This window comes from Rhipicephalus microplus, chromosome 5 (assembly GCF_043290135.1).
Source record: "Rhipicephalus microplus isolate Deutch F79 chromosome 5, USDA_Rmic, whole genome shotgun sequence".
NCBI classification, from domain to species: Eukaryota; Metazoa; Arthropoda; class Arachnida; order Ixodida; family Ixodidae; genus Rhipicephalus; species Rhipicephalus microplus.
In genome coordinates this window covers 8,579,118-8,607,115 of record NC_134704.1, presented here as the reverse complement: position 1 = coordinate 8,607,115, position 27,998 = coordinate 8,579,118, and the positions used below count along the sequence as shown (strand labels likewise).

The 27,998-nt window shown below is 48.4% G+C and overlaps 2 protein-coding genes across 3 annotated transcripts in view; one reads left to right on the top strand and one right to left on the bottom strand.

Moving 5' to 3' along the window:
• LOC119175045 (uncharacterized) overlaps positions 1-27,998 on the bottom strand; it is a 40,247-nt gene that overhangs the window by 6,395 nt on the left and 5,854 nt on the right. The window contains exons 2-4 of one of the 2 annotated variants that reach the window (XM_037426222.2): positions 19,680-19,805; positions 14,283-14,385; positions 8,701-8,833 (exon numbers count right to left, since the gene is read on the bottom strand). In XM_037426222.2, coding sequence (XP_037282119.2) covers positions 8,701-8,833; positions 14,283-14,385; positions 19,680-19,805 — 362 coding nt within the window. The remainder of the gene's footprint in view (positions 1-8,700; positions 8,834-14,282; positions 14,386-19,679; positions 19,806-27,998) is intronic. The other variant, XM_075894803.1, reaches the window with a different exon arrangement.
• LOC119175046 (uncharacterized) lies at positions 8-6,809 on the top strand. Its single transcript, XM_037426223.2, has 3 exons — positions 8-140; positions 2,530-2,764; positions 6,403-6,809. The coding sequence occupies exons 1-3, from the start codon at positions 137-139 to the stop codon at positions 6,656-6,658; spliced, it is 495 nt and encodes a 164-aa protein (XP_037282120.1). The 5' UTR covers positions 8-136; the 3' UTR covers positions 6,659-6,809.

Below are 27,998 nucleotides of genomic sequence, written 5' to 3'. Positions count from 1 at the left end.
CAGCTGTCGTCTCGGGTTGGCATCTTTGCATTGTACGACTATTTTGTATAGCGTCATTGCAAAACCGCGTCAGCGCCAGCCGTGTGGCTCTACTGCAGCTAAGCGACGCCACAGCATCAAAAGTGGTTATACTATCATGGGTAAGTGCTATCTGTAAACAAATGTAAATATGGACAGCTGTTAATCATTGGCTCACTGTACGTTAAACGCGTCGTCCTGTGCTAACTTAATTCCCAATTATGCATAATGAAAACCCGTAAATATCGAAGCAACTGCAGTGTAAAGCGCATACTCTGAATGTTAGTCCATCTTTGGGCGAGGTTTTCTTTACATACCCTCCCTGTGAAATCGGGGCAGCGATCTCGGCACGAAATTGCATTTATATACTCGGTAACCACTCAACAAACACACTTGCTAAAATTTCTCGTCTACTATAGTTCACTTTTTACGAGTTGACAAATTGTGCCTGGTAGAGAAGTAGTGGTATAAACTTGTCTAGCGTATAGCGCCAAGAAAATGTTTATTACCAATAATACTTCCCAGGATTTTCATAAGCTTGTAAATTATTTTCTTCTGGACAAGGTTAAAGTACTGGTGTTTCTCTGTGGTAGAGCACTTGCTTGCCACGCCAAAAGCCTCGGTTCAAATCAACCTCGAATGGAATGGATACACTAAGTGGATTCAGAGCGGTGTTAACTAGCAGCCTTGCTCCACGTAGCTGCGATGGACACCAGCTGCGGCAAATAACTACGTTACCAAGGTTAACTGTTGTTTTGAACTCATGACAGCTTACGCTGTAAAAAAAAAAAGAGAGAGAGAGAGAGAGAGAGAGAGAGAGAGAGAGGAGGTGTTCGGGAGGGAATCGAACCTAGGCACTAAATGCGTGTACCAATTATTCGACCACCCGTACTTTTCCGGACGAAACAATACTTTCGACAAGTGTTGTGTTTTGATGATTGATATGTGGGATTTAACATCCCAAAACCACCATATGATTATGAGAGACGCCGTAGAGGGCTCCAAAAATTTCTACCACCTGGGGTTCTTTAACGTGCACCCAAATCTGAGCACACGGGCCTACATTTCCGCCTCCATCAGAAATGCAGCCGCCACAGCCGGGATACGAACCCGCGACCTGCGGGTCAGCAGCCGAGTACCTTAGCCACTAGCCCACCGCGGCGGGGCAAGCGTCGTGTTGGGCAAGGGATCACGTTACAGGAGATGTAAAACTGTCCATCATGAACTTACAGCGCAACAGCAGAAAAATACAGGACAGGGAAGGAGCAAAAAAGAAAGAAAAGATGGCGCTGACTCACAACTGTTGTTTATTGGGAAAAAACGTGGTGAAAAGTATATATATAGGTACTGGCAGCCTACATCACAACATGCGCAGAATACGAGGTGCACCGAGGTAGCGTTGTCACACTCATGGCAATAAACAAGATTGGCCTAAATAACTTAATTCTTTTTCATGCAGTGTGACGGATGGTTCACTAACGCACTTACTACCCCTAAACTTTATATGATATGCCTTCTTTCTCTTTTGCTCCTTCCCTGTCCTGTATTTTTTTCTGGTGTTGCGCTATAAGTAAGTTCACGATGGATCCTAACCAACTGGCCCAACTTACCGTCTTACTATGATGTAAAACTGTGTGGGGCCTAAGAGTAGAAATCGCACCAGGGGTCAAACAATTTCAACTGCATCACGTGTGGTGGATCAAAGCTTTCTACCAACTGCACGGCACTTATATAACCATAATTACTCACCGTCATCAGCCGCAGCGTCAACAAAGTGGGCAGACATATGTAGGTGAGCGTGTTGGGTACACATCGCGCTATATACTTAGCAAAACGAAGAATTATGGCGCGAGGGACACTTATGCCATTAAAATTTCGTTCATGTTGGTGGGCGGAGCTGCGCTTTTTCTGTGCGGAATAAAAAGGGCACCTTTCAACACTAGCTATTTCAACGGCCAGTTTAAGAACAAAATAGGACCCGTATTTCCATGGAGTACAAAAAACTAATTAATAATTATCATCGGCGTTAAACGTCCCAAAACCGCGATGTGATTATGAGGGACGCCGTATAATAGAGTGCCCCTGAAAACACCTGGTGTTTTTGAACGTGCACCTGGGCACACGGGTTTCAAGCATTTTGATCTCCATCGAAAATGCTGCCACGGCTGCCGGGAATCAATCCCGCGACCTACGGGTTAGCAGTCGAGACCGATAACTACTCAGGGGCTTACCTAGAAATGTTTTTTTTTTTCCTTTCGGTGCGGGAGATAAAGGTTCAGCCACACTATGTATATGTCCGCGCGTGCGTTTGTCTATAGGTGCGCGTGTATATATATGCAAGCAAAATTGAAAAGAAAGTTGAAGAAATCTGAGCCCCCCTCCCTTGGCTACGCCCCTGTAATTACTACAGCACCGTGGTGGGCATGTAAAGAAACTCTAAGATGTATGTAGAGGAGTGTGCAACACTGACGACGCAGTTTCCAGTACTAGCAACTACTTTATGTGGCGCAGGGCAGAGCCGAGGAGAGTGCGCCAGGTGGCGTGGTGTGGCGTTGGTGCTGCTGCTAGTGTGCCACGAGGCAGAGTGCGCTGCCACGCGGCGGCGCTACTTCAACTGGCGCGGCTTCCTGAAGTGCATTGACAACCGGTCGTGGATGCTGCTCTCCCTGGACGGAGCCTGCGTTGCACTCATCATGTACGCCACCTACCGCACCATGCTTAACCTGGAGTGCCCAAACTGTGACCTGTGAGTGTTACATGGCCACGAAACGTTTGACTCGTACTACGAAAAGAGTAAAGAGCTCACATTCGAAGGCCACAGCTATCTTCGTCTTAGCCGGTTGTATTGATCGTACTCCTGGTGGCTTCTGTGTGTCACGTAGTGTTGCACTTTAACTCGTAGAAAGCCACTAAAACGTCGAAAAATTGCAACAAGTGAGAGGCAAAAGCAGAGACACTGACACAGATGTGGCTTCTGCACCATCCACTCTCTGCCTTTTTTTGACATTTCAGTTGCTTTCTTCGAGTATGCACCCAACAAGCAACATTCTAGAATCGCACTGCCTCCGTGATCTGTTCGACAGAGCGACATTGTCATGTGATCACGTCATCATGTGCATTCAAGGACCCATAAGGGAAACGTGAACAATGCGTGGAACACGGAGCAACTAACGCCGGTCGCTCCCGAGGGAGAGGCTTTAGGGGTGATTGCCACCTCCCACAAACGTGTGTGTCTAACCCTCTCCCTTCAGTGCCTGTTTTTCACTTCTTATCACTGATTAGGACAAACGAGAACCTCAGTCAGCACTAAATAACAACATTTATGCAGTGATGGGGCTCATGCGGTGATAGTAACAACCAAAAAATGCCCTTACCTCCCCGAAGGGAATCGTGAAAAATGCAAATTCATTTTTTGCGCCGAGAAGGCGTACTGTTTCCGTCAGACATTCTCCTGGCCGACTTCTGCCATCGCATTGAGAGGCGCCCAGCCAGCGAACGGTCGAGAGTGAGGCGCGAGCGGACGGAAGAATCGGGTGCCAGCGTTCTGGGCTCGTCGTTGGCGTTTCACAACGGCGTTTCGAGCACACATTTCTGGATGTCCTTGAGAGGCGCCCAGCCAGTGAACGGTTGAGAGTGAGGAATGAGCCTATGGGAGAGTGGGGCGCAGAGAGGAGAGAGGGAAAGAGCAATCTTCGAGAGAAAGAGCACTCGACCTACCCTTTCCTACACTCTCTCGCAACACATGCTCCGGTTGCTAGGGGCGAAGATAAGAGCTCGCGCGCGGCTATGGCTATAAAAGAGGGAGAGAGAGCGGATAGATAGCACCTGCCGGCGCGCGGACACTACCGCGGACAACGCTGGGTGCTTGATATAGCCCGACTATATGCATTTGCATTGAAAACAAAAGAAACATGCCGGTTTTACTTCAACTGAGCCACCAACCCCCTCTAAATCGAGGGGCTGGATCCGGTCCTCGTCATATGTCATGATGGCGTTCCAAATCTCGGCCATCTGCAATGTTATGATGATGTCGCATCTTCACATCATGAACAAAGTCATGCGATCTTTGTTGGCAATCGTGTTTACGCCGTCGACGGTCACTTTTCCCGTTTGACGAAGCTTATGAAACTTTCGCCTTACTAATTCAAGACGCAGGACGGAAACAGCGTGCTACCGCTAAATGACGCCGGATATAGTGGCTACAACGTAACTAATAAAAATTATGTGCTTGCTACATACTAGTTAACGCCGCGAATGATCTGAACAAAGTTTTGATGCAAATGCTCCACATGCTGGACCCTACGCTCGACCCTGTTTCCCGTGCGAGACGCCGTCAACTCTAGTTACCGCTCCTACTTCAGACGCACTTCTTAAGGAATATTTCTTGAAACATTCGCTAAAAAGCACTAAAGCAACCAGGTTGGTCCCTAGTTGCCATAAGTTGCGCGTAGTTGCGAACGTAGCGCGCGCATTCCTTCAGTGACACTTCATGGGAACGCATCGGTATGAGTGGTAAACAGCAGTCTGACTCATCCACAGCTGCTGCTGGGCGCGCTCGAGTTCCTGCCGCGAAGCGGCGCAGGCGCCAAGCCGATCCTAAACCGTGCAAGCTCGACAGAAACGCCGCTTCTGAAGAGACGAAGGCTCAAGAAATCCACGTCCTTCCTAGCTGCTTCGCTAGCCCATCAAGATTCCCTTGCGGGAAGATGTGTCTAATTTTTAGGGGCGAAGATCCTAAGGCCGAGATTTTGTTTTTCCCTCCTTGCTCGTACATGACTGCCTAGTTTGATGACTCACTCAGCAGGTGCGGAAGGACGGACGGACGGACAGATGGAGTTTATAAAAAAGCGGACAAGCACCACAGGTCAAAAAGAAAACTGGGCGAAGCTTGTCGGAAAAAGAGTTTCACTAACGGGAAAGCATGCAGTGTTTCTAGGATGAGACACAGCTGCAAAGCCTGAAGCTGCACGAAGGGTGTTTCCGCTCGACTGTTTTGTTTTGTTTAAGACTACTGCCGATCTCATTCGGGACCATCGCACTGAGGAGGGACGAGTATTCAAGTGGCACATAAAATAAGTCATAAAAAATAGAACAAAACAAAAACTTAATAATACACTGAAAACTAGATAGGTCAAGGCTACCTCGAGACTGCAGCAATAAATATATACAATACCATCAGCAAAGAGCCACATCAGCTTGAACAGTAAAAAAATGTAAGTATTTCACATGCAACCTCAGCCAATACATTTAAGTATAGTAAGTGTAGCATTACAGTATAATCTTGTAGTCCCATTATTACAATATAATCTCGTATTCCGTTGGACTAAGTGCTGCCTTCTTCATATTTAGTGTACAGGTGGCGAGTATACTGGTATATACTCAATTTTTTGTGGCACATACCTAATCATAATAGACAGTGAACACGCCTGACGCCATTAGACGCCGACAAGCAGATACCCCTTGATAAGTGGTGTACGAATGTATACTAGACAACTTTCCGTTTTTTTTTTTTTTGGCCTAGAATGTGCTTTGACGCACCTCGATTTAAATTTCGTCACCTTCTTCTGACGGGAAGCTCCGGTTTTGGAGTGTCTTTTTTTCCCTTCGCTTGGAGCAACGTCCGTGTCTATGTCACCATTAAAATTCAATTATGAATATTTCAAATTGCACGCAACATTTGCACTGTAAAATATCGGTACGCCATTAATGGTCACGGGCTGCAAATATGCAACATAAAAACTGCTCCCAGGTAAATCATTTGAAATGTAATAAAGGAGCTCTGGTTATTTAGTCACATCAATTCCTGGATGCAGAGCTTGCGTGTGAAAATACACGAGCCTGAATGTCGGATCAGATTTTTATTTGATAGAACTGCACTGTCACGGCCACTGGTACTGAAAAATAAAAAAAGGGCGCCCTGCACGGGCTACGTATACCATCACGCTATGTATAAGCTACACACCACGCGATCCCGTGGTCCGGCGCACCGAAAGATTGTACGTACACTGACTGCGATCGTGGCGTGGATTCAAGTTATCGGAGAGAGTCTGGCTGTTCGTATGAATCATACTCCCAACGCTTCCTTTCAGCCTCGGCTTCGTCTTTTTTTTTTTTTTTTGAGGAACCTTTCACCATTTGTCTAGCTTATTTTTTATTGAGCAGAAATTCTAAGCCACGAAGGCAGTTATTTTGGAAGCTGATATTACGACAGGGCGAAACGGGGGCGAGTGTTTATGCGAGCGGAGGCGATGCGCAGTCGCAGCCAAAACTTTCCTTGCTAACTTGAGGACACGTCACAATCGGCGCGCCGGTAAAACCACGCACTGCGGTGTAGCTCGTATACTGAGCGTGCCTGACTAATCACTTGGACTTCTACACATGCAGCTACTTCCACTGCCGCGCAAACTACAACGCACTGCGCTGGTGCCGCAAGACGAAGCGGTCGAAGGAGATGAACGCCCTGATTGGCGGCTGCCAGAACTTATCGAAGCCGGGCAGGACGCCCGAACAGAAGGCCGCCGAGGAGAGAGCCCGCCAGGACGGCAGGGAGCAGAAGAACTGCGCCAGCATGTACCTCTCCAAGGCGGGCTGCTCGTACGATCCCGACACGCGCAAGTGCATGGCTTTGCGGAAGGTTTAACTGGCGACTTACTCCTTGTTTGTAAAAAGAATGAAGCGCTTGTAGCGACGTCGGGGCGAGTGGGCTCCTCCCAGCCAAAAGCTCACCACCACACAACCACACTCTATTATCACGTGACAACTAGCGCTGCAGCTGCTGCGCCAGTTGTCATAGAGGGCACGTGGAAGACTCTCCGAAGCGCTGCGCCAGTTGTCACGTGATAATAAAGGGCGAGCTTCGGGCTGGGCAGAGCCTATGCATCGCTACAAACGCCTCAGTACGTCGACGGCGCCTACCGCTGTTTACGAACATGCAATAGGTCTATAGCTAGACGTGATTTTATGTCCACTGTGGGTACTGACTATGGTTTAGAGAATAATAATATGGTGGTGCAACAAAAAACAACACGGCAGTGAAATAAGAATACGCGGCAGCACCGACAGCACCCTCAATACGCACGAATTACCGTTAATCGACGAGAACAAGTGATATTTACCAGGTCATACAGTCACATTGCTAGGCGCGAAGAGAACGCACACTTGCCAATAATAAAGTTCAACTATTTCTGTGTGAGCGTCTAATAAAGTTACGCCTAATAATGCATGCTGCGTAGTCCTTAACATCGTCCGGAGTTTCTTTGTAATCCTTTAAGTTTCCCCTCCACACGTCGTGTGCAATTTTGATTTAAGGGCAGACATAAACTGCCACTCATTCTTTCGAAATGCCTGGCGCGCGTGCTAAAGCCTGTCCTTGTTTCTCGGTGAATCAAGCAGCACTTTGCTCTTAGCAAGCTGTTGCTGATTCTTCTAGCCGCCCGTCCTATACCTGCTATGTTATTTGTCAAATATATCTTAGCGCTTTTCCACACCGCTACAGCGAATCAAACGAACTGCTCACCCTGGACTAGCGAGAGACTCCGCACAGAACAGCACGCGCTGGTGACAACAGCCACGAACGCCAATCTCTGGAAGCCTCACATTTCAACCGAGCCACAGACTATACTCCCGCAAGCACATAATGTTACATGCCTACTTTTCAAATTCATCTTTGCAGGCAGGAGACGAAAGAAAGACTTTTTTTATCCCCTGTATTCGTAGCAGCCGTCGCAACCTAGCGCACACCGCCACCTCCGCATTTGTTTTAAGTGCGAAGCGCTCAAAGCTCGACGTAAAATGTCGGATGTCCGCGAAAAACTTTTCGCACCGTCGCTTATCAGCCGCGCCTATCGACGGAGACGGTCTGCGCAGCCATCGCGCCAAGTTTGCCCACCGCGCGAGACGAGTGCGAGAAGATGAAAGGTCCACGCTTCAAACGGAGGCTGTCGGCAGGGGGTGCACAAGTGGCCCCCTCAAGCCTCACCTGTCCTCACTGAAGCTACACCAGCGCTCCATCAGGAGCCATGCGCTCTGGCTTGCACCTCCCAAGAGGAAACCCTGCCGACAGCCATGAACGGGGGTTCCACTTGCACTATTAGTGCTGGCGCTGGAGTGGGGACATTTTTACATAGTCTGTGACAGGTTGTGGTTCGACTTTGCTTAGTCTACGCCAAGGAAGTAGGCCACGTTAAACCCCTCGTGTCACCCAGATTTTACCCGGACTCTGTAAAATTTTCCCTTTTTTTAACGTGATAGCGTTTAAGACCTCGTTTTGAAAAATTCCGGTAGGCGTCATGAATTGTGAGTGAAAAATCATGCGTTCGTCCGGGCGAGACAAAAAAGTCCTGTAAGTCTGCTCGTTCTCGACGAATTTCAGCAGATTATCAGGGAAGTAAATTCGTGCGAAATTAACAACAATAGAGCCCTGCAAGTACAATTTATCCATCTAAAATAACGCAGTGTTTCTCTGAGTGTGCGTTTAAAGTAAGACAATCTGAACTGCACCGTAGCAAAACGTCATCAACAACGTCGTACACAAGCATACTCCATAAGAACTGAGGTACATAGCGATTTGGCATAGCTGACCTGGATACAGTGAGTGCCGCCCATTACACGACCGACTGTTCGCCAGATAGCCAATTCCACGAGACATTACTGAGGCAGAATAGAGAAACGTGTATAACGCACCATGTTGTCGATCTTGACAATTTCAGTGTAAGAAGGCGGCCTCTCCAAGCCCTCGAACTCAGCGGGGACCGTGTACACATCTGCGGACAGCTCTCGCATCCTCTCTGCAAGCTCCCTGGAACGCTCGCACGTCCTGCGCGCGAGACGGGATCGTGATTCATGAGTTTGATACCAGGAGTTGTCAACCTGCGCGGCCCACGAGGCAGTACTGAGGCGCACTGCTCGACGTCATAACTTCCTCTCGCCTTCCTACCGACATGACAGTTTTAACCTAAAATGGCATTCGATAGGAACAAAGAAAGACTGCTTGTCTCCGATCTTCACACTTAGCCATCTAGATAACACCTTACGATTATATAAATTATAACGAATATTTATAATAGGCCTATTCTTACAGATTACAATTACTGTTTTCTATGATAAGTATATCTGTTGATTATAAGTAACCATGCATTTGTCAATTCACCGAATGCATTCTCTTCGGCTGTAAACAATCCTGCTTTTTTTTTCATCCCCTTCCCCCTCGTTGCCGACAAGCAACTTCGCCAGAAAGGGTTGCTGATCCGAATAACGCATACTATCCCGACAGCGACCCTGAACAGACAGCGCGCAGTACACATCTGATCCTGAGGAAGTAAATGAGCGATTGGTATGCCAAAGTAAAAAGGTTATTGAAAGAATTCAAAGCTATGTTGGACAAAACAAAATTAGGAAGACCTTATTGTGTGGATCTGGGGCGCGCCCGCGACCATTGCCACTCCCTTTCCTTCTCCCGCACTCTTGTGACGACGCTTGGCAATAGATGGAGCGCCGCGCGGGCGCGGTGCGTTGATGATGAAAACATTTTAGAATGAAAACTCGAGGAAAACGGGAAGGGTCTCTATTCCAGGACTCCTATGGTAACCTCTGCGCCACCCCAGGCCATGGGAATGAGGGCCCGACAGACCTCGGCGGCACCGTCACTAAGTGTGCCTTCCCATTGCTCTGGGGTACGGGTGGACCAAAGGAGAGAGGGGAGGGAATTAAGAAGCACAGCACTCAACGGTGAAAAGTTGTGGGGATAGTGCCACAGCCTGTACGGGCATCAGTATAACGAGTCGGGCATATTTTATTCATGAAGTGGAGGTTCGGAAAAGTTCGGGTCTGCAGTTGGCGAAGTGTGACAGCCTCCTCGCGTGTGAAGGAGTCTGGTTGGAGTTGGTATTGCGGTCTTTGGCGTATGTAATGTTGTGTGACTCCGTGATATGTGAGAAGTGAAGAACCTGGCTCTGCATTGGCCGCCACTGCGCGGGGCCGCTCGGAGGGTGAGTTCTCGAGCAGTGGCATGAGCGCGTTCATTATCCGACAGTGAGGCATGACCAGGAGTCCTGAGCAGGTGTATGATTCGGCTGTTGTGTGAAGCAATTTTGGATGTGCGTAAGAGAATAGAATGGGAGCTTTTGGGAATCCTGCGACCTGTTAGAAAAGTCCGACATGTCACTGGCGAATCGGTTAGTATGTAGTATGTTTCTGCGGGGAGGCACAAGGTGTGTTGTACCGCCAAGGTAACCGCCAGGATCTCGCCCGAATTTGTAGATGGGGAAGATATTGAGGCCGCACTTACGATCTCATGAGTGCCGCTAACGACCACCGCTGTATGTCATTTGTCGTGCGAGCCGCGTCCGTTTAGTAGACCCTATTCTCCTCAACGTCACTGAGAGTGCGATTCAGGTATCTCACCCGAGCCCGCCGACGGACGATTGATGTTACAGGGTGCATGTTGCGTGGCAGAGGATGTACGCGAGGCGCTTGAGCTATTTCGAGTGGCACGGAAGTACCCTGCGTTTCCGGAGGTTCAGTGGGGACTGGATGACCCAGGTTGTAGAGTACCTGTCTACCTGTTGGTGTGAGAAGAAGGCGTTGGCGCTGACTAATTCACTGGGCCTCGAGTACTTCAGTGAGGGTATTGTGCACTCCTAGTGACAAAAGGCGCTGCGTGTGTATAGTGCAGAACGCCCAGAGCGACCTTGATGGTCTTACGGATGAGTGTGTCCACCTGTTGATGTTGTCCCTGCGTCAGCCGGTGAAATGGAAGGTGATAACTGAAGCGGCTTATTATGCACAAATCCACTAGTCGAAGCATGTCCCGCTCCCCAAGTCCCTACCGTCTATTACTTACGCGTTGAAACATGGCGTGGATCTGCTCCATCTGGCGGGAGAGCATGGAGATGGTGTGTCTTGCCCTGCCATCTGCTTCAACGTAAAGTCCAAGGATGCGTGATCGCTCTACCTGCGGGATAGGTGTTCCTTTGACGAGAACATTGATGTGGGTTGGCGGATTTTTACGGTGGCCGCGAAAGACAAGGAGCTCAGATTTGTTTGGAGCACAAGTGAGGCCACCCCGTCGAGCATAGTCTGACACGACCTCTACCGCTCTTTGAAGCAGGTCTTGAATTTCGCCGTCGGAACACCAAAACGTCCACAACTTGATATCATCGGCATAGATGGCATGGTGCAGGTCCTCAATTTGGTCAAGTTGTTTAGAGCGACCTGGCATAGCGATATTAAATATTGCTGGTCAAATCACAGCTCCCTCAGGGGTTCCTCTGTCTGGGAGGTGGATGATGCTCGAGCGATGCAGGCCTATAATAATTGTTGCCGTGCAATCACGAAGAAAGGCTCTGACATAGTTATAAACGCGAACGCCGCAGCGCGATTCGGCGAGGTTGCTGAGAATAAGGTCGTGCTCCGCATTGTCAAAGGCCGACTTACTCCAGTGCAAGCAAAGCGCGGGTTTGGACACCCCGCGATGGACCCAGGAGCTGCACTTTCAACTGGAGCAACACATGTTGAGTAGATAAGTGCGAGTGAAAGCCGAACTGCGTATGCGAGAAGAAAGACTGGCTCTAGAGAAATGGCGCTGCAAGCGCCGCAGGACATCATGTTCCATGAGCTTGCCTATACATGACGTAAGGGAAATCGGTCGTAAATTTGCGACGCAGATGGGTTTCCCCGGTTTTGCGATGAGGGAAATTTCCGCATGTCGCCATGCTTGGGGTAGCGTGCCGTTCCGCCAATGCTCGTTAAACGTGTCCACCAGGCGCATAAGATCTGCGTCGTTGAGATTTCGAAGAGTCGTGTACCGGACGTGGTCAGTACCGGGCGCTGAATTCTTGCGGATACCTTCTAACACGGAGCGGACCTTTTGAATTGTGATTTCAGCATCTAGGGCACTGGGCGAATCTGTATCATATTGGTACGTGTGATACTGGGGACTCACTCCAAAAGGGATATAACGTGCTTTTAATTCATGCAGGAGACGGTCAGGAGAGTCTCTAAACGAATGAGTGAGGGCATGCAACCGTTTTTGAGTCTGCGTCTTCGTGGCCGATCGGTCTATAAGTTCTCGGAGAATGTTCCATATCTTAGCAGTACTCAGGCTGCCGGCAAAACGATTACAAAATCCCCTCCAATTGTTTTCCGTGAGAGTCTGGACGTATTCCTGGGCTTGTCACGTGATACGCGCTATCCAAAGTTTCAGTTTACGATTTAGGCGCTGACGCTCCCAACGCTTTGCCAGTCCCCTTCTAGCGCCCCACAAGTGGAGCAGGTGCAGGTCGACGTCGGGATTGATGGGCGTAGTGGTGATCGACTGCGTGGTGGCATCGAGGTCAGCCGTGAGGGCCGCGAGCCCGTCGTCGTAGCCATCCACGCGGTGCGTGTTCTTGAGGTTGCACAGGGCTGCAAGAGTCGACGAGACCGAGTCACGTGCGTGCTCTGCTCTGCCTCCTTGGCCGGCGCTCGGTGAGCACGTGTTTTCCTTCGTCCGCGTCCCCTTTGGCCTCAGGCATCTAGGCATCCTCGGCGGGCGTGTTTTAGTGCTAGCTCTGGTTCCGTATGCAGCGGTGCCTAGTGCTTGACGTAGTCGTACTACAGCAAGCCGCACTTGCCGGAGGCTCACCGTACGAGGTTTTCTCTAACTACAGTGCTCTACCCTAACTCTCCTGACCAGTCCAGTGGCCATCGTGAGAGTGCGCAGCATAGCCGCGAGGGACCTTTTACCGCCCGGCATGTCAAAGGCGCTGCACCGTGATCCCTACCGGGGCTGCAGAAATCAAGCACCTTCTTTCTCTTCCAACCACTACCACCACCAACACGTCAAAGCTCGCCATTGCCAACTGCGACGCTCTCGCGGTCTCCCCTTTTTGGTGAACGTCCGCATGTGGGAGCTTTTGCTGCCCGCGTCCCGGACGTTACAATGTGTTAGGGGTGCCGCCAAAGGCCATAAAGTGTTCGTGGGTAATTGTTAAGATCGAGCACCGCCTTGCCGCGCCAAGCTAAACGCTAGGCTAGATGAGCGCGCGCAGGACAGTGCGCAAGCCGTGAGCAGGCGACGGAGACGCGGTCTTGTGACTCGCTAAGCCCGAACCCACGGTGATCTTTCGTTACGGTGAGTAGCGAGGTCATCACAATTGTCAGGTTCATTACTTGAAACGGGTTCATAGAAGTGCTTTGCACGCAACACACGGGGACAAAGAAAGGAGACACGCCAGGCGCTTGTTTGCGTGTCTCCGTTATTCGTGTGTTCCTCGCAAAGTACTTCCATGAATAAGTTCCAACTAGGCCAGCTTGCAGTTTTGCTTCTGAAAGGCTTATAGGGTCCGGAACACTCTAAGAGGTCTGTATTTTTTTAATCCGCCATGAAAGTCAATGTCAGGTCCAGTTAAATTTTGTTTACAACAAGCGTGCAGTGTTGCAACGGTTATAAAAAAAATAGTCGTTCATTCGGTCACGTACAACTTTCTAACGGGGTTAGGCAGCGCAAGAAGCCAGATATTGAGAAACCTCTGAATATTTTGTTATAGCACATTTTGTGATTATTCAATATTGCGCATTTCATTCACGCGCCTCGCTCTCGTGCATTTTTTTTATTTTCATTCTTTACGCTGATTTGGTTCCGTTTGTTGCATTTTCGTCTTTGTCAGGCATCAGCGAAGCGCAACGAGTATGTACCAACGCATGCATGCCATCAATGAAATGAAGTCAAAACATGGAAGAGCCAGTGGGGAAACACAAGACACGGTTAAAAGACAACGACGGTACAGGCTGACACTTACAACTGATTTATTCGAATACCAGAAAAGTTATGCGTCGTAATACGCTGCAGAATCTTTTTACTACCATGGCGTTTAGAAAACTCGTCTCTTCAATTTAAGGAGAGCGCTCTCAAAATTTTTCTTTGTGTCTTCGTGCTCCGCCGACCCAAAATACTAGTGTTGCTCAAACACAGAGTGCACCCGCAGTATACCAGCAATGGCTTGGCAGGTGAGAACTGTCATTCGCAGGTGTAGAGGCCTTGTATTTCCTGGGGCTGTCATCAAGACAACGTCTTACACAAATTATGTTTTGACATTCGTACCTTGCGTTGCACATGTAATTGGTCGCATCTATTTAAACGTTATTTGAACGGTGTCGAAAAAATGTTCCATGACTTCTGGAAGGACACGCTTCACTTTTGCGATGTACAGATTCCTATGACGGAGGGATCTACCCTGTGTTACTTAAGTAATGCGTGAAAGGAGTAAATGAAATTGTAAACTCACCTCTTGACAACGCAAGCGACGAATACCGAAAACACAACAACCATGAAGACAGCAGCCACAACGAGAGTCACCTGGTAGATGCCAACGTTGTCCGCCGGGCCACCTGCATGCGCAGCACACACTGCATCACAAGGGTCAACGCACTGATGGCAAACTCCAGTGTGCTGTAAGCATTTCTTGACCTATTTTAGGAAATGGGCTCCACAGATCACTTCCTAAGAGCAGCCATAAGTGAATTCCCTATTCCTGCTCCACTTTTGTTATCTTACAAACACAGCTCGTTAATCCGAATGCAGTTAAATATAGCTTACAGTTAATTCAAACTGCCGCCCCGGTCCATGGTACAGCCCTGTATATTTCTATCGGCGAAAACTCCCAATGATTCGAACGCGTCGGTATCCACAACAGTTCATTTGAACCAGAAGCCCCTGCTTTTTATCGCTCATCGCAGAAGTCGGCCCAGAGTGATTACAATGTGTTCAAAACCAAACTAAATTTATCAGATATGTAAAATAAAAACAGCATATTTCAGCAGATAAGAATTGGGTGCTGCGCTGGAGCTCTTGAGCAAAGCAGCAAATAATCTTCATGGAGTCGCGATAAAAGAAACGCAAGCAAACGCAAGTTACTGATTTCTTTCCATTCTAATTGCGTTAACTCTGCCATGCAAATAAGCGTGTTTTAGAGCATAAATAGCGTTATATATTTTAAGGTTCATTACTCGCATGAGTGCATGTTGTAGCTTGTTCCTTGCGTATCACTTATAAATCAATCAATGCTGTGCACAGCTACATGATCCTAATGTACTTATTTATTTGTTTATTTATTTATTTATTTAGTGATTTATTTATTTATTCATCTAGATACCTACAGCGCCCTGGGGCATTATTTTAGGGGGGGGGGGGACAGAAAAATATTGCATTACAGTTGGTGTACAACATCAAGAGCTAACATAACAAGATCAGCAACGTGTTAAGATTAGAGATGACGTTACGCATGTACGTTCTTAACAGATCACTCGAAAAAGATATCGCGTCAAACGTAAAACAGTACATTGCCAAAAAACTACAAAAAAGTAAGAAGGATTTAAAAAGAACATAGGAGGAGGCGGTGCAGAGCATGTTTTGAGGTAGTTAAAGGAGTACTGACGCATCTAACTGTAAATATTATAAGGCTTATTGCTCTAAATAAAAACAAGGGTGTCAAGAATCCTAAAAAAGTGTCTTTGTAGTTGGGAATGCATTGAATATATTTTAACACCACCTCCCTATTAAGAAGGGATCACGGCTTAAAGTTAATCTAGAGCAGCTTCCGCTATGTTTGCAATTTTTGACACTGTGTGCGCATTCAATCATGTTTAAATGAAGCTCCACAATGCCGAATCTGCATGTGCACAAAATCATGGTCCCTTAATGATGAAGAAAACACAGCGCCCCAACGTTCCGGTTGTCTGCGAACGTCGTTTCCGCTCTTTCGTGCTCGTGGCGCACCGCGGACCGTCCCAATTAACCGAGTTGCGATCAAATGCAACCGAATTAACGCGAGTCATTAACCAATGCATGTTGTAGACGAGATCAGGAGATGCCTAGATGAGTCATTCGATTTGCTGAATTAATTAACAAGGGTCGAATTAACGAACTCTTGCTGTATCGGGGTTACATGCCGTATTTCACCCAAATACCCGTCCATGATGATGACAGTTTTCGGGCATGATCACACATTCCACACGCCGAGCTAGAACAGCTTGGCTGTTGAAACTTTACGAGCCTGTGTCTCAAACATTCGGATTCTGTTTGCAAATGACACCGAGTGAGACGACCTGATGCCTTTCACACTATCACGTGGCTCCCGGCGCACATGGAAATCAATGGGCTACATCCCAGCAAGCCTAACCCGAATGAACTACTTGATGACCAAGCGCGAGGATGGTCCCGATACGCTTGACAACCCGGCTTGGGAGCGTAACTCCGACCTATTTCTCTCTTCGAAGCACTGTCAGCTTGGGCGTACGAAATTCCCACTCCCACATCCAAAGATGACCAGACCTCAATCTTCCACCTTGAGAATGTTACAAACGGGATCTTTTTCGCCGAGAAGAAGGTTTAGTCGCTTTGCTCCGGACACCAATCCACACTGCCCTGAGTGTCATGTCATGGCAATATTCGGCGTTACAAAATGCCTCTTTTAATAAACAGGAGAACTGGGAGGAAGCTCTAAAAAGCGACGATCTTCATGAACAACTAAGGGCTGTTCAAAATGCCCGCGAACCATAATCTTCCGGACCCAACGTTGGTTCGGCTCGCAACTACGACTCTGTAGTTCATTAAGACCCATTTAAAGTTTGTTGACTGAACGACTTTTTTAGAGGGCACGGCACATGGCATGCAGGCAACATGTCTAAGTCGGAATTGCTGTTTATGAAGGCATTTTCGTGGATTATGGGAGCGGCAACTGCGAGCGGAACATTCTGGCTACCTTCTCATGAGTCTCATCAGGAAACTGTGAGGTGGGTGGATCACCCATCATCGATGTCAGCTAGCGGCACAAATCGGGTGCCTTTCGACGGCACTTATAAGGACCCAGTGAGCAACGCCTGGATGGCTTGTCTATCATCAGTGACGTTATCAACACCTCACCTAGAAAAGGAGCAGCGCAATCAAGGAACCCTCAGAGGGCACGGCACACGGCCTGCAGGCAACATGTCTAAGTCAGCATTGCAGTTTATGCAGGTTCGTTACCTCTCAATACCGCATGTTATCATAGCGACAATCGATTTTTGTAAGTATTGCCGTGCCCTCACAATTGTATTGCTTGTGTCATTGATTGCTGGTCTGCAGTGTTGATGCTTTTAAAGTCTGGTGAAAACCCGGGGCAGAAGACAGCTGAGATGTTAGAGCAAATCTTAGAAAAACAGACAGCATTCGAAACTAAAATAGATGGTATGAGGGAAGATATATTCGATATCAGTATTAAAACTGAAAATTTCATGGACTCTCTGAAAGTTATTGAAGAAATGAGGGAGCGAATTAGCAGTCTGGAAATGATAGTTCGGCAACAAGAACAGAAACTAACTGATTACGAAAACGGGAGTAGACGTAATAATCTACTCGTTTTCGGCCTATCTGAAGATTCTGGTGAAACCGAGTCAGAGCTGACGGAAGCTGTTGTTCATAAACTTTTTCATGTGACATTGGGCAATAACGTCATTTCCGTTGACCGAATTCGCTGGCTCGGCAAGCGAAAATCTAACAGCTCAAGACGAGTCACCATGAATTTGTACAATCACCATGAAAAGGAACACGTGTTAAAAGATTGGAAAGTTAAAAGGGACAACCATTAGTGTTAGCAATGAATACGCGAAGGAAACTTTTTACGCGAGGAAAATGTTAAGGCAAAGCTGCGAAACCAAAAGAGCGAAGGGAGTAAAACTGAAGCTGATTCATGACAAGCTGCAAGTGAACGGTGAGCTCTATCAGTGGGATCAGAAACGAAACATTCGTAGTCGATGCAAGCAACGAAAAAATAAAAAGGAACGTAACCACGACTCTGCAACGTCCGCTCGTCGTTAACTAGAGTTTGCCAGAATCGACAGATGCAAGTGGCATAAAATCATCTGGCACGGCGCGTAGCTAAGACTTCTTTCACTGAATGCACGAAGTATTATGAATAAAGCAACCGATTTAGAATTCTTGTTGATTAGATACAGCCCCCATGTTGCAGTCTTAACTGAGACCTCAAGATTTGCGTAGAGAAATTGTACCAATTTTTAAATGCGGTGATAGAACAACCCTGAACAATTACAGGCCTGTCTCACTTACATCAGTGTGTTGCAAATTATTTCAACATATAGTGGCAAAAAATATTCGGCAGTTTTTAGAACAAAATGAATTACTATGTCCCTTTCAGCATAGATTTCGCAGTGGCCTTTCAACTGTCCCACAACTGATCGAAACTATTCATGACTCGTGTATTGCTGTAGATGCCTGTATGCAAATTGATGTTGTATGTATAGATTTTTAAAAGGCGTTCGACAGAGTTTCGCACCGTGAACTGCTGTTCAAGCTTTGCAATGTAGGTATCAGTGCGAATCTTCTCAATTGGATCGGAGCTTATCTGGGCAATCAACAACAAGCAGTTAGATTGGGAGATGCTATTTCGGAAAATCAGGAGATGTATTCGGGAGTGCCTCAGGGCCCCTACTCTTCCTGTTATACATAAATGATATTTTAGCAGTTGTCCAACCACCAGTAAAAATTAGGCTATTCGCAGATGGCTGCCCAATCTATTGTCCGGTATCATTAAGAGAAGATGAACTTAAAAACAAACAGTGCTTACAAACCTTAAACTTATGGTGTTCTAAATGGGGTATAGAAATTAACATTAAGAAATCCACTTACACACACATTACAAAAAAGAAGGAAGTGCTTCCATTTGCGTATAGCATTGGTGATAATATGCTGGTTAAAGTATGTAGTTTTAAATATTTGGGTATAACTATAACAGATAAATTGAACTGGCGCACTTATATCTAAAACATTTTTCAGTCAGCATAACGAAAGTTGTGCTTCCTACGAAGGAAATTAGGCTGAACCACGAACGATATCAAGCTGCTTGCCTACAAAACGTGTGCCCATTCGAAGTTGGAATACGCTACCGCCGTGTGGAGTCCACATCAAATGGTTTTAAAAAATAAACTAGAACGCATTCAGAAAATCTAAGCTCGCTTCATCTGCTCGAAATATCGAGGAAGGGATTCTGTAACTGACAATATAAAAGGTATGTAAATTATAAACGCTAGAGTTAAGAAGGCGGAAACAGAGATTGAAAATGCTTTTCCAGATTTTACATGCAGGGGTGAAAATAAACAAGGATTATTATTTCACGTGATCTTACAAGAGGTTTCCAAAACAACACGCAGTACATTCATACAACCAATACGCGTTCGAACAAATGTATTCCAATTTTCTTTTTTCTCTGATTCTATTAAAATGTGGAATGTATCACGGAATGATGTGGTGTAAAAAGTATTTTGAGTGAATTTGAGGTTGCTCTTGACGGGCATTTTGTTGAAAATGTACAGATTATTAGTGTTCATGAATAATTGTCTCCCTATAAATGTTTCATATGTCATAAATATTATGTTGGAAATGTTATGAGTGAAAAGCATGTAACTAGGTGTCTTATACAAGTGTGCTATATCTTACAGAATCCACCTTACAAATGCTCCCTAAATATTTATGTAATCTTGTGCACCCTCCCTGTAATGACCCTCATGTGAGGGTTAATGGTATGACTGAATAAAATAAAACGGGTTGCTGTAAAGAGGTTGAGATAGAGGGCACTACAGCTGTCCCCAAAACTATGGTGTGAGCATACTTTGGATAACTCGGTACTCACCCATGTACCTGCAATAATGGTCACTGTATCTGTATCCTCCAGGGCACACACACAGCTGCAAGGTGAAGTTGCATATGGCGTTGTAGTCGGAGCAGTTGCCGTGGTGAGTGCAAGGAGAGTACACACCTGGAGAAAGTTTATCGATAAGTGCACAGCACCGTGGACGGTTCGTTACACGATTATGATTCATAGGCGTATTAGCCAGGGGGGGGGGGGGGGGCAAGCATTCCTCTCCGAGAAAAGTTAGAAGGGGGGTTACTGAGCCCCCCACTTTCGACTTTAGTCACTGTCAGCTGCACGCTGGAGAAAAAAAAACAAATAAGGCAAAATTTTTCTTCACCCTGCAATCCTTCACCACTGTAATCACTCATTTATATTGTTACGAGAAAGAGAAAGTATTACGAGGCAAAGGTACAATGTAGTGATGACTTTCCAACATATTAGCAGTGAGGATTTTCCTTGAAGGCTCTTTGCGACGCTTTCCGCCCTGTGCTGTAACACTGCAGAGCAGGCTAGCACTGAACAGGGGCCCTATATATTGCATCACTTGTTTTTATTCTGCTGTAACTGACCAATGCAGTTATGGATGGGAAAGAACAAACTTTTTATAGACTGGTCAAGAATTTGTTGCTTCAGGAAAATCATTTTCTTTCATCAAAAATAATACCATCCCCGCTTCTCTGTCGAAGCTGCTGTGAGCATATAACTGCGACAAATCTTTATAAATATTTTAGTTTTTCCGTACTGTAAGCGCCAAGAAAGGTTTCCGGTTTAATATCCCATAAATCTGATCAGCCCTGCTTATGGCAACTTGGAGCGATTGAGGCAGCTTGCAAAGCGGCGACGAATAAAGCAGTGGACTCGAGCTCAGTGGGAAGCTAATATAGGTAGATATAAATGCTCAAAATATTTTTAATTCCTCAAGGAATGCTTCAGATTAAAAACTGAGATATTTGTGAGCTGATTTAGTCATTAAAATTTTTATTCAATGATAAAATATTTTCTGTTGAGGAGGCCGCAATCAACATAATTGTATTCACGCGGAAAGTTGTGAGGTAATGCGTCAAAAGCGTCACATGTACATACATCATGCATGACAAACATATACGTGTTGTCCCAATGCATGCTGCTTAAACTGACTGTCTTTTTTTTACGCTATTCAACAAGTGCTGTGCCCTCAAGTCAGCCCTTAAGTATCCACTTATTTCCCTTGTTCATTAATGAGGTTCTCGTACTGGCAGCCGCCGTGATAGCTCAGTGGTTAGAGAATCTAACACGTTATTGGAAGGTCGTAGGTTTGATTCCTGCTCACGACAAGTTACTTTTTCACCCACTTTTATTTCTTCTTATTTACATTACATTGGTTCTACTAATAACTTCCCCTATACATTCTTTGGCATTATTGTCTGTTAGATCTCATTAATATTGTGTCAAAACACGGAAAAATGCGCCCTTAGGTATAGACTTCTTCATATTTTTCATATATATATATATATATATATATATATATATATATATATATATATATATATATATATATATATATATATATTGTAGCATTGTAGCGAAGCCTCCGAACTATGAAATGGGTCGAACTCTTGAGTACCTTCTAGTGGGGCTACCCAACAAGGACGCCGCTCGCGCTGAGAGCCCGTGCTTGGCCGTTACTGTCGCCATTGTGCTTGCTCGCTGTGGGCCGGCTAATAAACGCCTTAACATTTTGGTGGAGAGTGCTGTGCCCTTCAAACATCTTCGGTTCACATTCGATGCCCTTGGAGCTTAGATCCCGTACCGTGCCTTCAACCATGCAACAAGACGCCGCCCAGCAAACGCTTCCTCCTGCGCCGACGCCATGTTCCGGTGTCCCCCGCATCCGCGACCCACCTGTCTTCACCGGCGCGGATGGCACCGACGTCGAGGACTGGCTCGCCATGTACGAACGCGTCAGCGTCCCCAATCATTGGGACGAGGCAGGTAAACTCGGCAACCTGGTTTTCTACCTCGCGGGTGTGGCCGGCATGTGGTATAACAACCACGCGTCTGATTTCGCAACCTGGTCCGATTTTAAGACCGCTATCACCAACGTTTTTGGCCGCCCTGCCGTTCGTAAGCTGCAAGCCGAGCAGCGCTTACGCGAACGCGCTCAGCAGGCCGGTGAATCATTCACCAGTTACATTGAAGACGTCCTGGACCTATGCAAGAAATCCAACGACAGCATGTCCGAATCAGACAAGATCCGGAACGTCATGAAGGGCATTGCCGATGATGCCTTCACGATGCTGCTTGCCAAAAACCCAGGCACAGTAGCTGAGGTCATCACGCTGTGCCAGAGCTACGAGGAGCTCCGCCGGCAGCGTTCGATGACCCGTCGCTCCACACCACGAGATGCAGGGCTTGCAGGCTTGGAGGCGAGCTGTGACCAGGTGGCACTGCTGGCAGACCTCAAGTCCTTCATACGTGAGGAAATCGCACGGCAGTTCTCTCTCCTGCCCTTTGCCCACCCACCGGCTGCTCAACAATCGGCCACTACCATTTTCCCCCCCATCCGCCGAGCGATTGAGCAGGAAATAGCGGAGGTCATGCCTGCGTACCACCCACAACAGCTTCCGGCTCCTGTACCCCCAAGTTACGCTCAAGTGGTCGCCAGGCCGCCTCCAGTCGTTCAAGCGCCCGCCCCACTGACTTACGCCGAAGCTGCCGCACGACCTCCATCCTTTGAAGCGGGTATGCCGGCTACGTATGTTGACGTGACCTCTCAGACTCAGCTCCAGCACCCCCTGCAGCCTTTCCAGCCACCGTTCCGTCCATCGGCTCTTGCGTCATGGACAAGACCTACCCCGGCGAACCGATGGCGCACATCCGACAACCGGCCCATTTGCTTTGCCTGCGGTTACGCCGGCCACGTAGCACGTTATTGCACTCGCGTACAGACGCCCCATATCTCGTCGCCTGTTGCTGGCCAGATCAGGCGTACCTATCACGAGGAAACGCCGTCTATGCCACCGCCAACTCGCCTAGCTTCATCTTCTCGTAGGTCACCGTCTCCACGACGTCGTTCCCCGTCCCCCATGCGGCCAAGTTCAGCTGCTCACGAGCGGGAAAACTAGTCGTCGCAGTCCCCGAGGCAAGGACTGCGATGCTATCGCATTGTGAAAGCCCTCAGAGCCGCCCATCTAATGTCATTGACGTGCTTGTGGACGGTATTCACGCATCTGCTCTTATTGACACAGGAGCTGCAGTATCCGTTATGGACGAAAAATTTTGCCGCTTGCTTCGTAAAGTGACGACGCCAATTTCTGGATTGTCCCTTCGAACCACCGGTTTGCATCGTATCCATCCTACAGCATCCTACTAAGATGGCGGCGGGGCAACTCCGGAAAACCGGCGCATGCGCTGATCGGCTGGTGGGATCGGTGTATTCATCATCATTCCCGCATGCTCTCATGACGTCATCCTGGGGTGGGATTTTCTCTCCCGCAACGACGCCGTCATCCATTGTGCCGCCGCCGTAATTGAACTCTCCCCCTTCTCGCATTTGACGCCGGAAGACAGTTCTTCGAAAGTGAGCAAGATTCTCGTGAAGGACGATACCATAGTGCCTCCAAGCTCCACGATGGGTGTATCTGTCTACTGCGCTGGACTCTCCGACACAATTGCACTCGTTTCGCCATCCGACCGTGCTTGCCGAAGGAAAGGGTTGCTAGTACCTTTCGCGACCGTGCAAATCACCCAGGGCAACGCCTCTATTTTCGTGACCAACCCATCCCCGTACACTGTTACCTTGGTTCGAGGGGAATGTCTCGGCAGAGTGGAACCAGTGGATAACGCACAAGTCCTGGACGTACCTGATGACTCGCGTTGTCCCAATTTGCGTACCATCAGTGCTGTTTCCACTTCTGATTCATCATCTCCTGATGTATTTGGCCCTTACATTGATGACAACCTCACGTCGGTACAGCGTTCCCAGCTTCTGAACCTGTTGCGAGAATATCGTTCTTCTTTCGATGTCGGGCGAAGTTCTCTCGGTCGTGCGTCCGCTGTTACGCATCGTATCGACACTGGTGCCCATCCACCATTACGGCAACGTCCCTACCGTGTGTCGCCTGCTCAACGTCGGGAAATTAACGAGCAGGTTGATGATATGCTCAGACGCGACGTTATTCGGCCCTCGGACAGTCCATGGGCGTCTCCTGTTGTTCTTGTTGCGAAGAAAGATGGTTCTGCGCGGTTCTGGGTGGACTACAGACGGCTCAATAAGATCACTCGCAAGGATGTTTACCCACTGCCGCGCATCGATGACGCAATTGACAGCCTTCACGGAGCCGAATTTTTTTCTTCTCTCGATCTGCGCTCGGGGTACTGGCAAGTACCCATGGCTGATGACGCTCGACCGAAGACTGCGTTCATCACACCCGACGGCTTGTACGAATTCAACGTCATGCCGTTTGGACTATGTAATGCACCTGCGACCTTTGAGCGCATGATGGACACCGTTCTGCGCAACTTGAAATGGCACACGTGCTTGTGTTACCTCGATGACGTTGTTGTGTTCGCTCCAGATTTCTCTACGCACCTCCAACGTCTGAAAGAAGTTTTTGCACGTGTCAGCAATGCCGGCTTGCAACTAAATCTGAAGAAGTGCCGCTTTGCAGCACGGCAACTCACCATCCTTGGGTACGTCGTGTCCAAGGATGGCATTCTTCCTGACCCAGCCAAGCTTCGGGCCGTGGCCAAATTCCCCAAACCTGCGTCCGTCAAAGAACTGCGTAGTTTCGTGGGCCTGTGCTCGTACTTCCGACGCTTCATACGAAACTTTGCCACGATCATATCACCGCTGACGAAGCTCCTTGGAAGTAACGGGTCCCTCAATTCGTGGTCGTCTGAGTGCGACGACGCGTTCGCGAAGCTCCGCCATGTGTTGACGTCTCCTCCCATTCTACGCCACTACGACCCTACGGCCCCGACGGAGGTGCACACAGACGCCAGCGGTGTAGGCCTCGGCGCTGTCCTGGCGCAGCGCAAACCCGGATTCCCTGAATATGTCGTAGCATATGCAAGCCGTACGCTCACGAGAGCTGAGACAAACTACACCGTCACGGAGAAAGAGTGCCTGGCGATCGTCTGGGCTCTTACAAAGTTTCGACCGTATTTGTATGGTCGCCCATTCGATGTCGTCACCGACCATCATGCACTATGCTGGCTTTCATCATTGAAGGATCCCTCAGGCCGTCTCGCCCGTTGGGCTCTTCGTTTACAAGACTACGACATCCGCGTGCTGTACCGCAACGGACGCCAGCATGCTGACGCCGACGCCCTCTCGCGCTCCCCTCTGCCTGAAGGTGATGTGCTCTGCTCAGTATCCTCGGCTGCTGTTTCTGCCATTGACGTTGACATAATCGCTACCGAACAGCGAAAGGATAATTGGATCGGCCCGCTGATCGACTTGCTCTCTGATCCATCCGCAACGCCATCCACGCGTGCATTGCGTCGTCAAGCTCGCCATTTCGCCATTCGTGACGGCCTTCTACACCGACGCAATTACGATGCCGACGGCCGGCAGTGGTTACTCGTGATACCCCGCAGTCTGCGGTCAGAGATATGTGAATCCTTCCATTCTGATTCGCAATGCGCGCACTCTGGGGTATTCAAAACCTACCATCGCATTCGACAACGCTACTTCTGGCGCGGGATGTACCGCTATGTGCAGCAGTTCGTTCGCTCTTGCCTCACTTGCCAACGCCGTAAACCGTCAGCTCACATGTCGCACGCCAGTCTACAACCGTTACCTTGCCCTGACCGTCCCTTTGGGCGCGTAGGTATCGATTTGTATGGACCACTTCCTCTGACGTCGGCTGGTAACCGCTGGGCCATCGTTGCCGTTGACCATTTAACGCGATACGCCGAAACCGCCGCTCTCCCTGCGGCTGCTGCGCGCGATGTTGCGTCCTTCCTGCTGCATCGATTTATACTGCGCCACGGACCACCCCAAGAGCTTCTCAGCGATCGAGGCCGTGTCTTCTTGTCGGAAGTCGTCGAAGCCATTCTGACAGAGTGCCATTCTGTCCACCGCAAAACTTCTGCTTACCACCCACAGACGAATGGCCTCACCGAACGCTTTAACCGCACCCTCGGCGACATGCTTTCTATGTACGTCGCTGCCAACCACACTAATTGGGATAATATACTGCCCTTCGTCACCTACGCCTACAACACCGCCCCTCAGAGCACGACTGGCTTTTCACCTTTCTACTTGCTGTACGGAAGGCACCCGTCGCACACCATGGACACGATACTCCCGTACACGCCGGATCCATCTGAGTGTACACCTATTTCCGAGACAGCCAGGCTTGCTGAAGAGTGTCGCGAGCTTGCCAAGACTTTTACGACGCAAGAGCAAGAGCGGCAGAAGAGTATCCGTGATGGCTCCACCACTTCTGAGCCCACGTTCCTTCCTGGTGCGCTTGTATGGCTCTCGATCCCGACCTCTGCCGCTGGCCTCTCTTCCAAACTACGTCCCAAATACGAAGGCCCCTACCGTGTCATCGAGCGCACCTCACCCGTCAACTATCTGATCGAACCCGTTGAACAATCTTCGGACATGCGCCGCCGTGGGCGAGACATCGTCAACGTGGAGCGCCTGAAGGCTTATTATGACCCGCTCATAATAACAAGCTGTTAGGTCGCCAGGCGGCTCCCTCTTCGACCCCGGGGTAATTGTAGCGAAGCCTCCGAACTATGAAATGGGTCGAACTCTTGAGTACCTTCTAGTGGGGCTACCCAACAAGGACGCCGCTCGCGCTGAGAGCCCGTGCTTGGCCGTTACTGTCGCCATTGTGCTTGCTCGCTGTGGGCCGGCTAATAAACGCCTTAACAATATATATATACACCGGCTGACGAGTGCAGAAAGTCAGCCCTCCCCCCCCCTCACGAAAAGTGTTGATACGCCACTGTTATGATTGTTTGTACGATAATGATTTTGTGCCCCACCCATCCTCTATTGTCCTCGTCTCGTCAGCCGCAGCACAACAAAAAATCATAAACGTCAATTATCACTTTATTGTCGTGCGACCACTAAAGAGCATGGGCCAGGATTCGGGGAGGCCACCAGCAGCTTTAAAAAAATCGTCAAGCTAACAGGAGGACTAGATAATCGCTACTGATCGGACATAGCAACCTGCTGGTTGCCATGAGGAGTCGTGAGCTCAGGTCAAAGGCGATAATCACGCGCACAAAATATGAGACAAGTGAGGAGTAGGAGAAAAACCATGCACATAACGCCTCCTCTATAAAGATGCCTGCGATGTCGCACGCTTTCCCGTAGGGACGGAAGGCTGCTGTAGGTCAGTGCTTTCTCCGCAAGGAGCGCTCGCAGCCTACACTACTACTTCCGCTCGATTTGGAAGTAACGCCGTCACAAAGACACCACCGTGTTGCCTCCGAGACAGCAGTAAACATTGCTTTAATTTCAGAGGCAACAAGGTTTAAAGCAGCCGCCGAAGCGAGCGCTCGCAGCCGACAATGTTTGGGGGAGTGGAGGAGTGAACAGGAGAGGGACGGGAACTAGCTTTTCGGCTCAAGTCGCAGGCAACTTTCTAGAGGAGGCGTCGCGCATAATATTGGCTGTAACGAGGGTGATTACGCTGCTTTAAAGGGGCCCCGTAACGTTTTTCCCAGCAACAACAGGATGGCTCCATCAAACGGGTTTATTGCCTCACGAATCAAAATCGACCACCGAATTTCTTTTTTTTTAGGGCCGAACCTCCTAAAAGAGTGGGTCTGTCCATCCCTTCTATGTATGTATGTATGTATGTATGTATGTATGTATGATTGATTGATTTGTGGGGTTTAACGTCCCAAAACCACGATATGATTATGAGAGACGCCGTAGTGGAGGGCTCCGGAAATTTTGACCACCTGGGGTTCTTTAACGTCTTACATGACGTTACATGACATAGAACTGAGTACACGGGCCTACAACATTTCCGCCTCCATCAGAAATGCAGCCGCCGCAGCCGGGATTCGAACCCGCGCCCTGCGGGTCAGCAGCCGAGTACCTTAGCCACTAGACCACCGCGGCGGGGCATGTATGTATGTATGTATGTATGTATGTATGTATGTATGTATGTATGTATGTATGTATGTATGTATGTATGTATGTATGGAAGTGACTACCTATAGTTCCACCTTTGCCATCTGCTCACTACTTCATCCTTGCAAACATCCCACTACGCCCCATCACCGATCCACCACTTCACCGACCATGAAGCAAATACTGTTGAGAAGTAGCCAATATGAAACTCAAGATGGTCGTGTACTTGT

Excerpts from the sequence above, each read along its gene's own strand:
- LOC119175046 (XM_037426223.2), top strand. Across the intron at positions 2,765-6,402 it reads GAGTGCCCAAACTGTGACCT|CTACTTCCACTGCCGCGCAA; the intron begins GTGAGTGTTACA and ends CTACACATGCAG.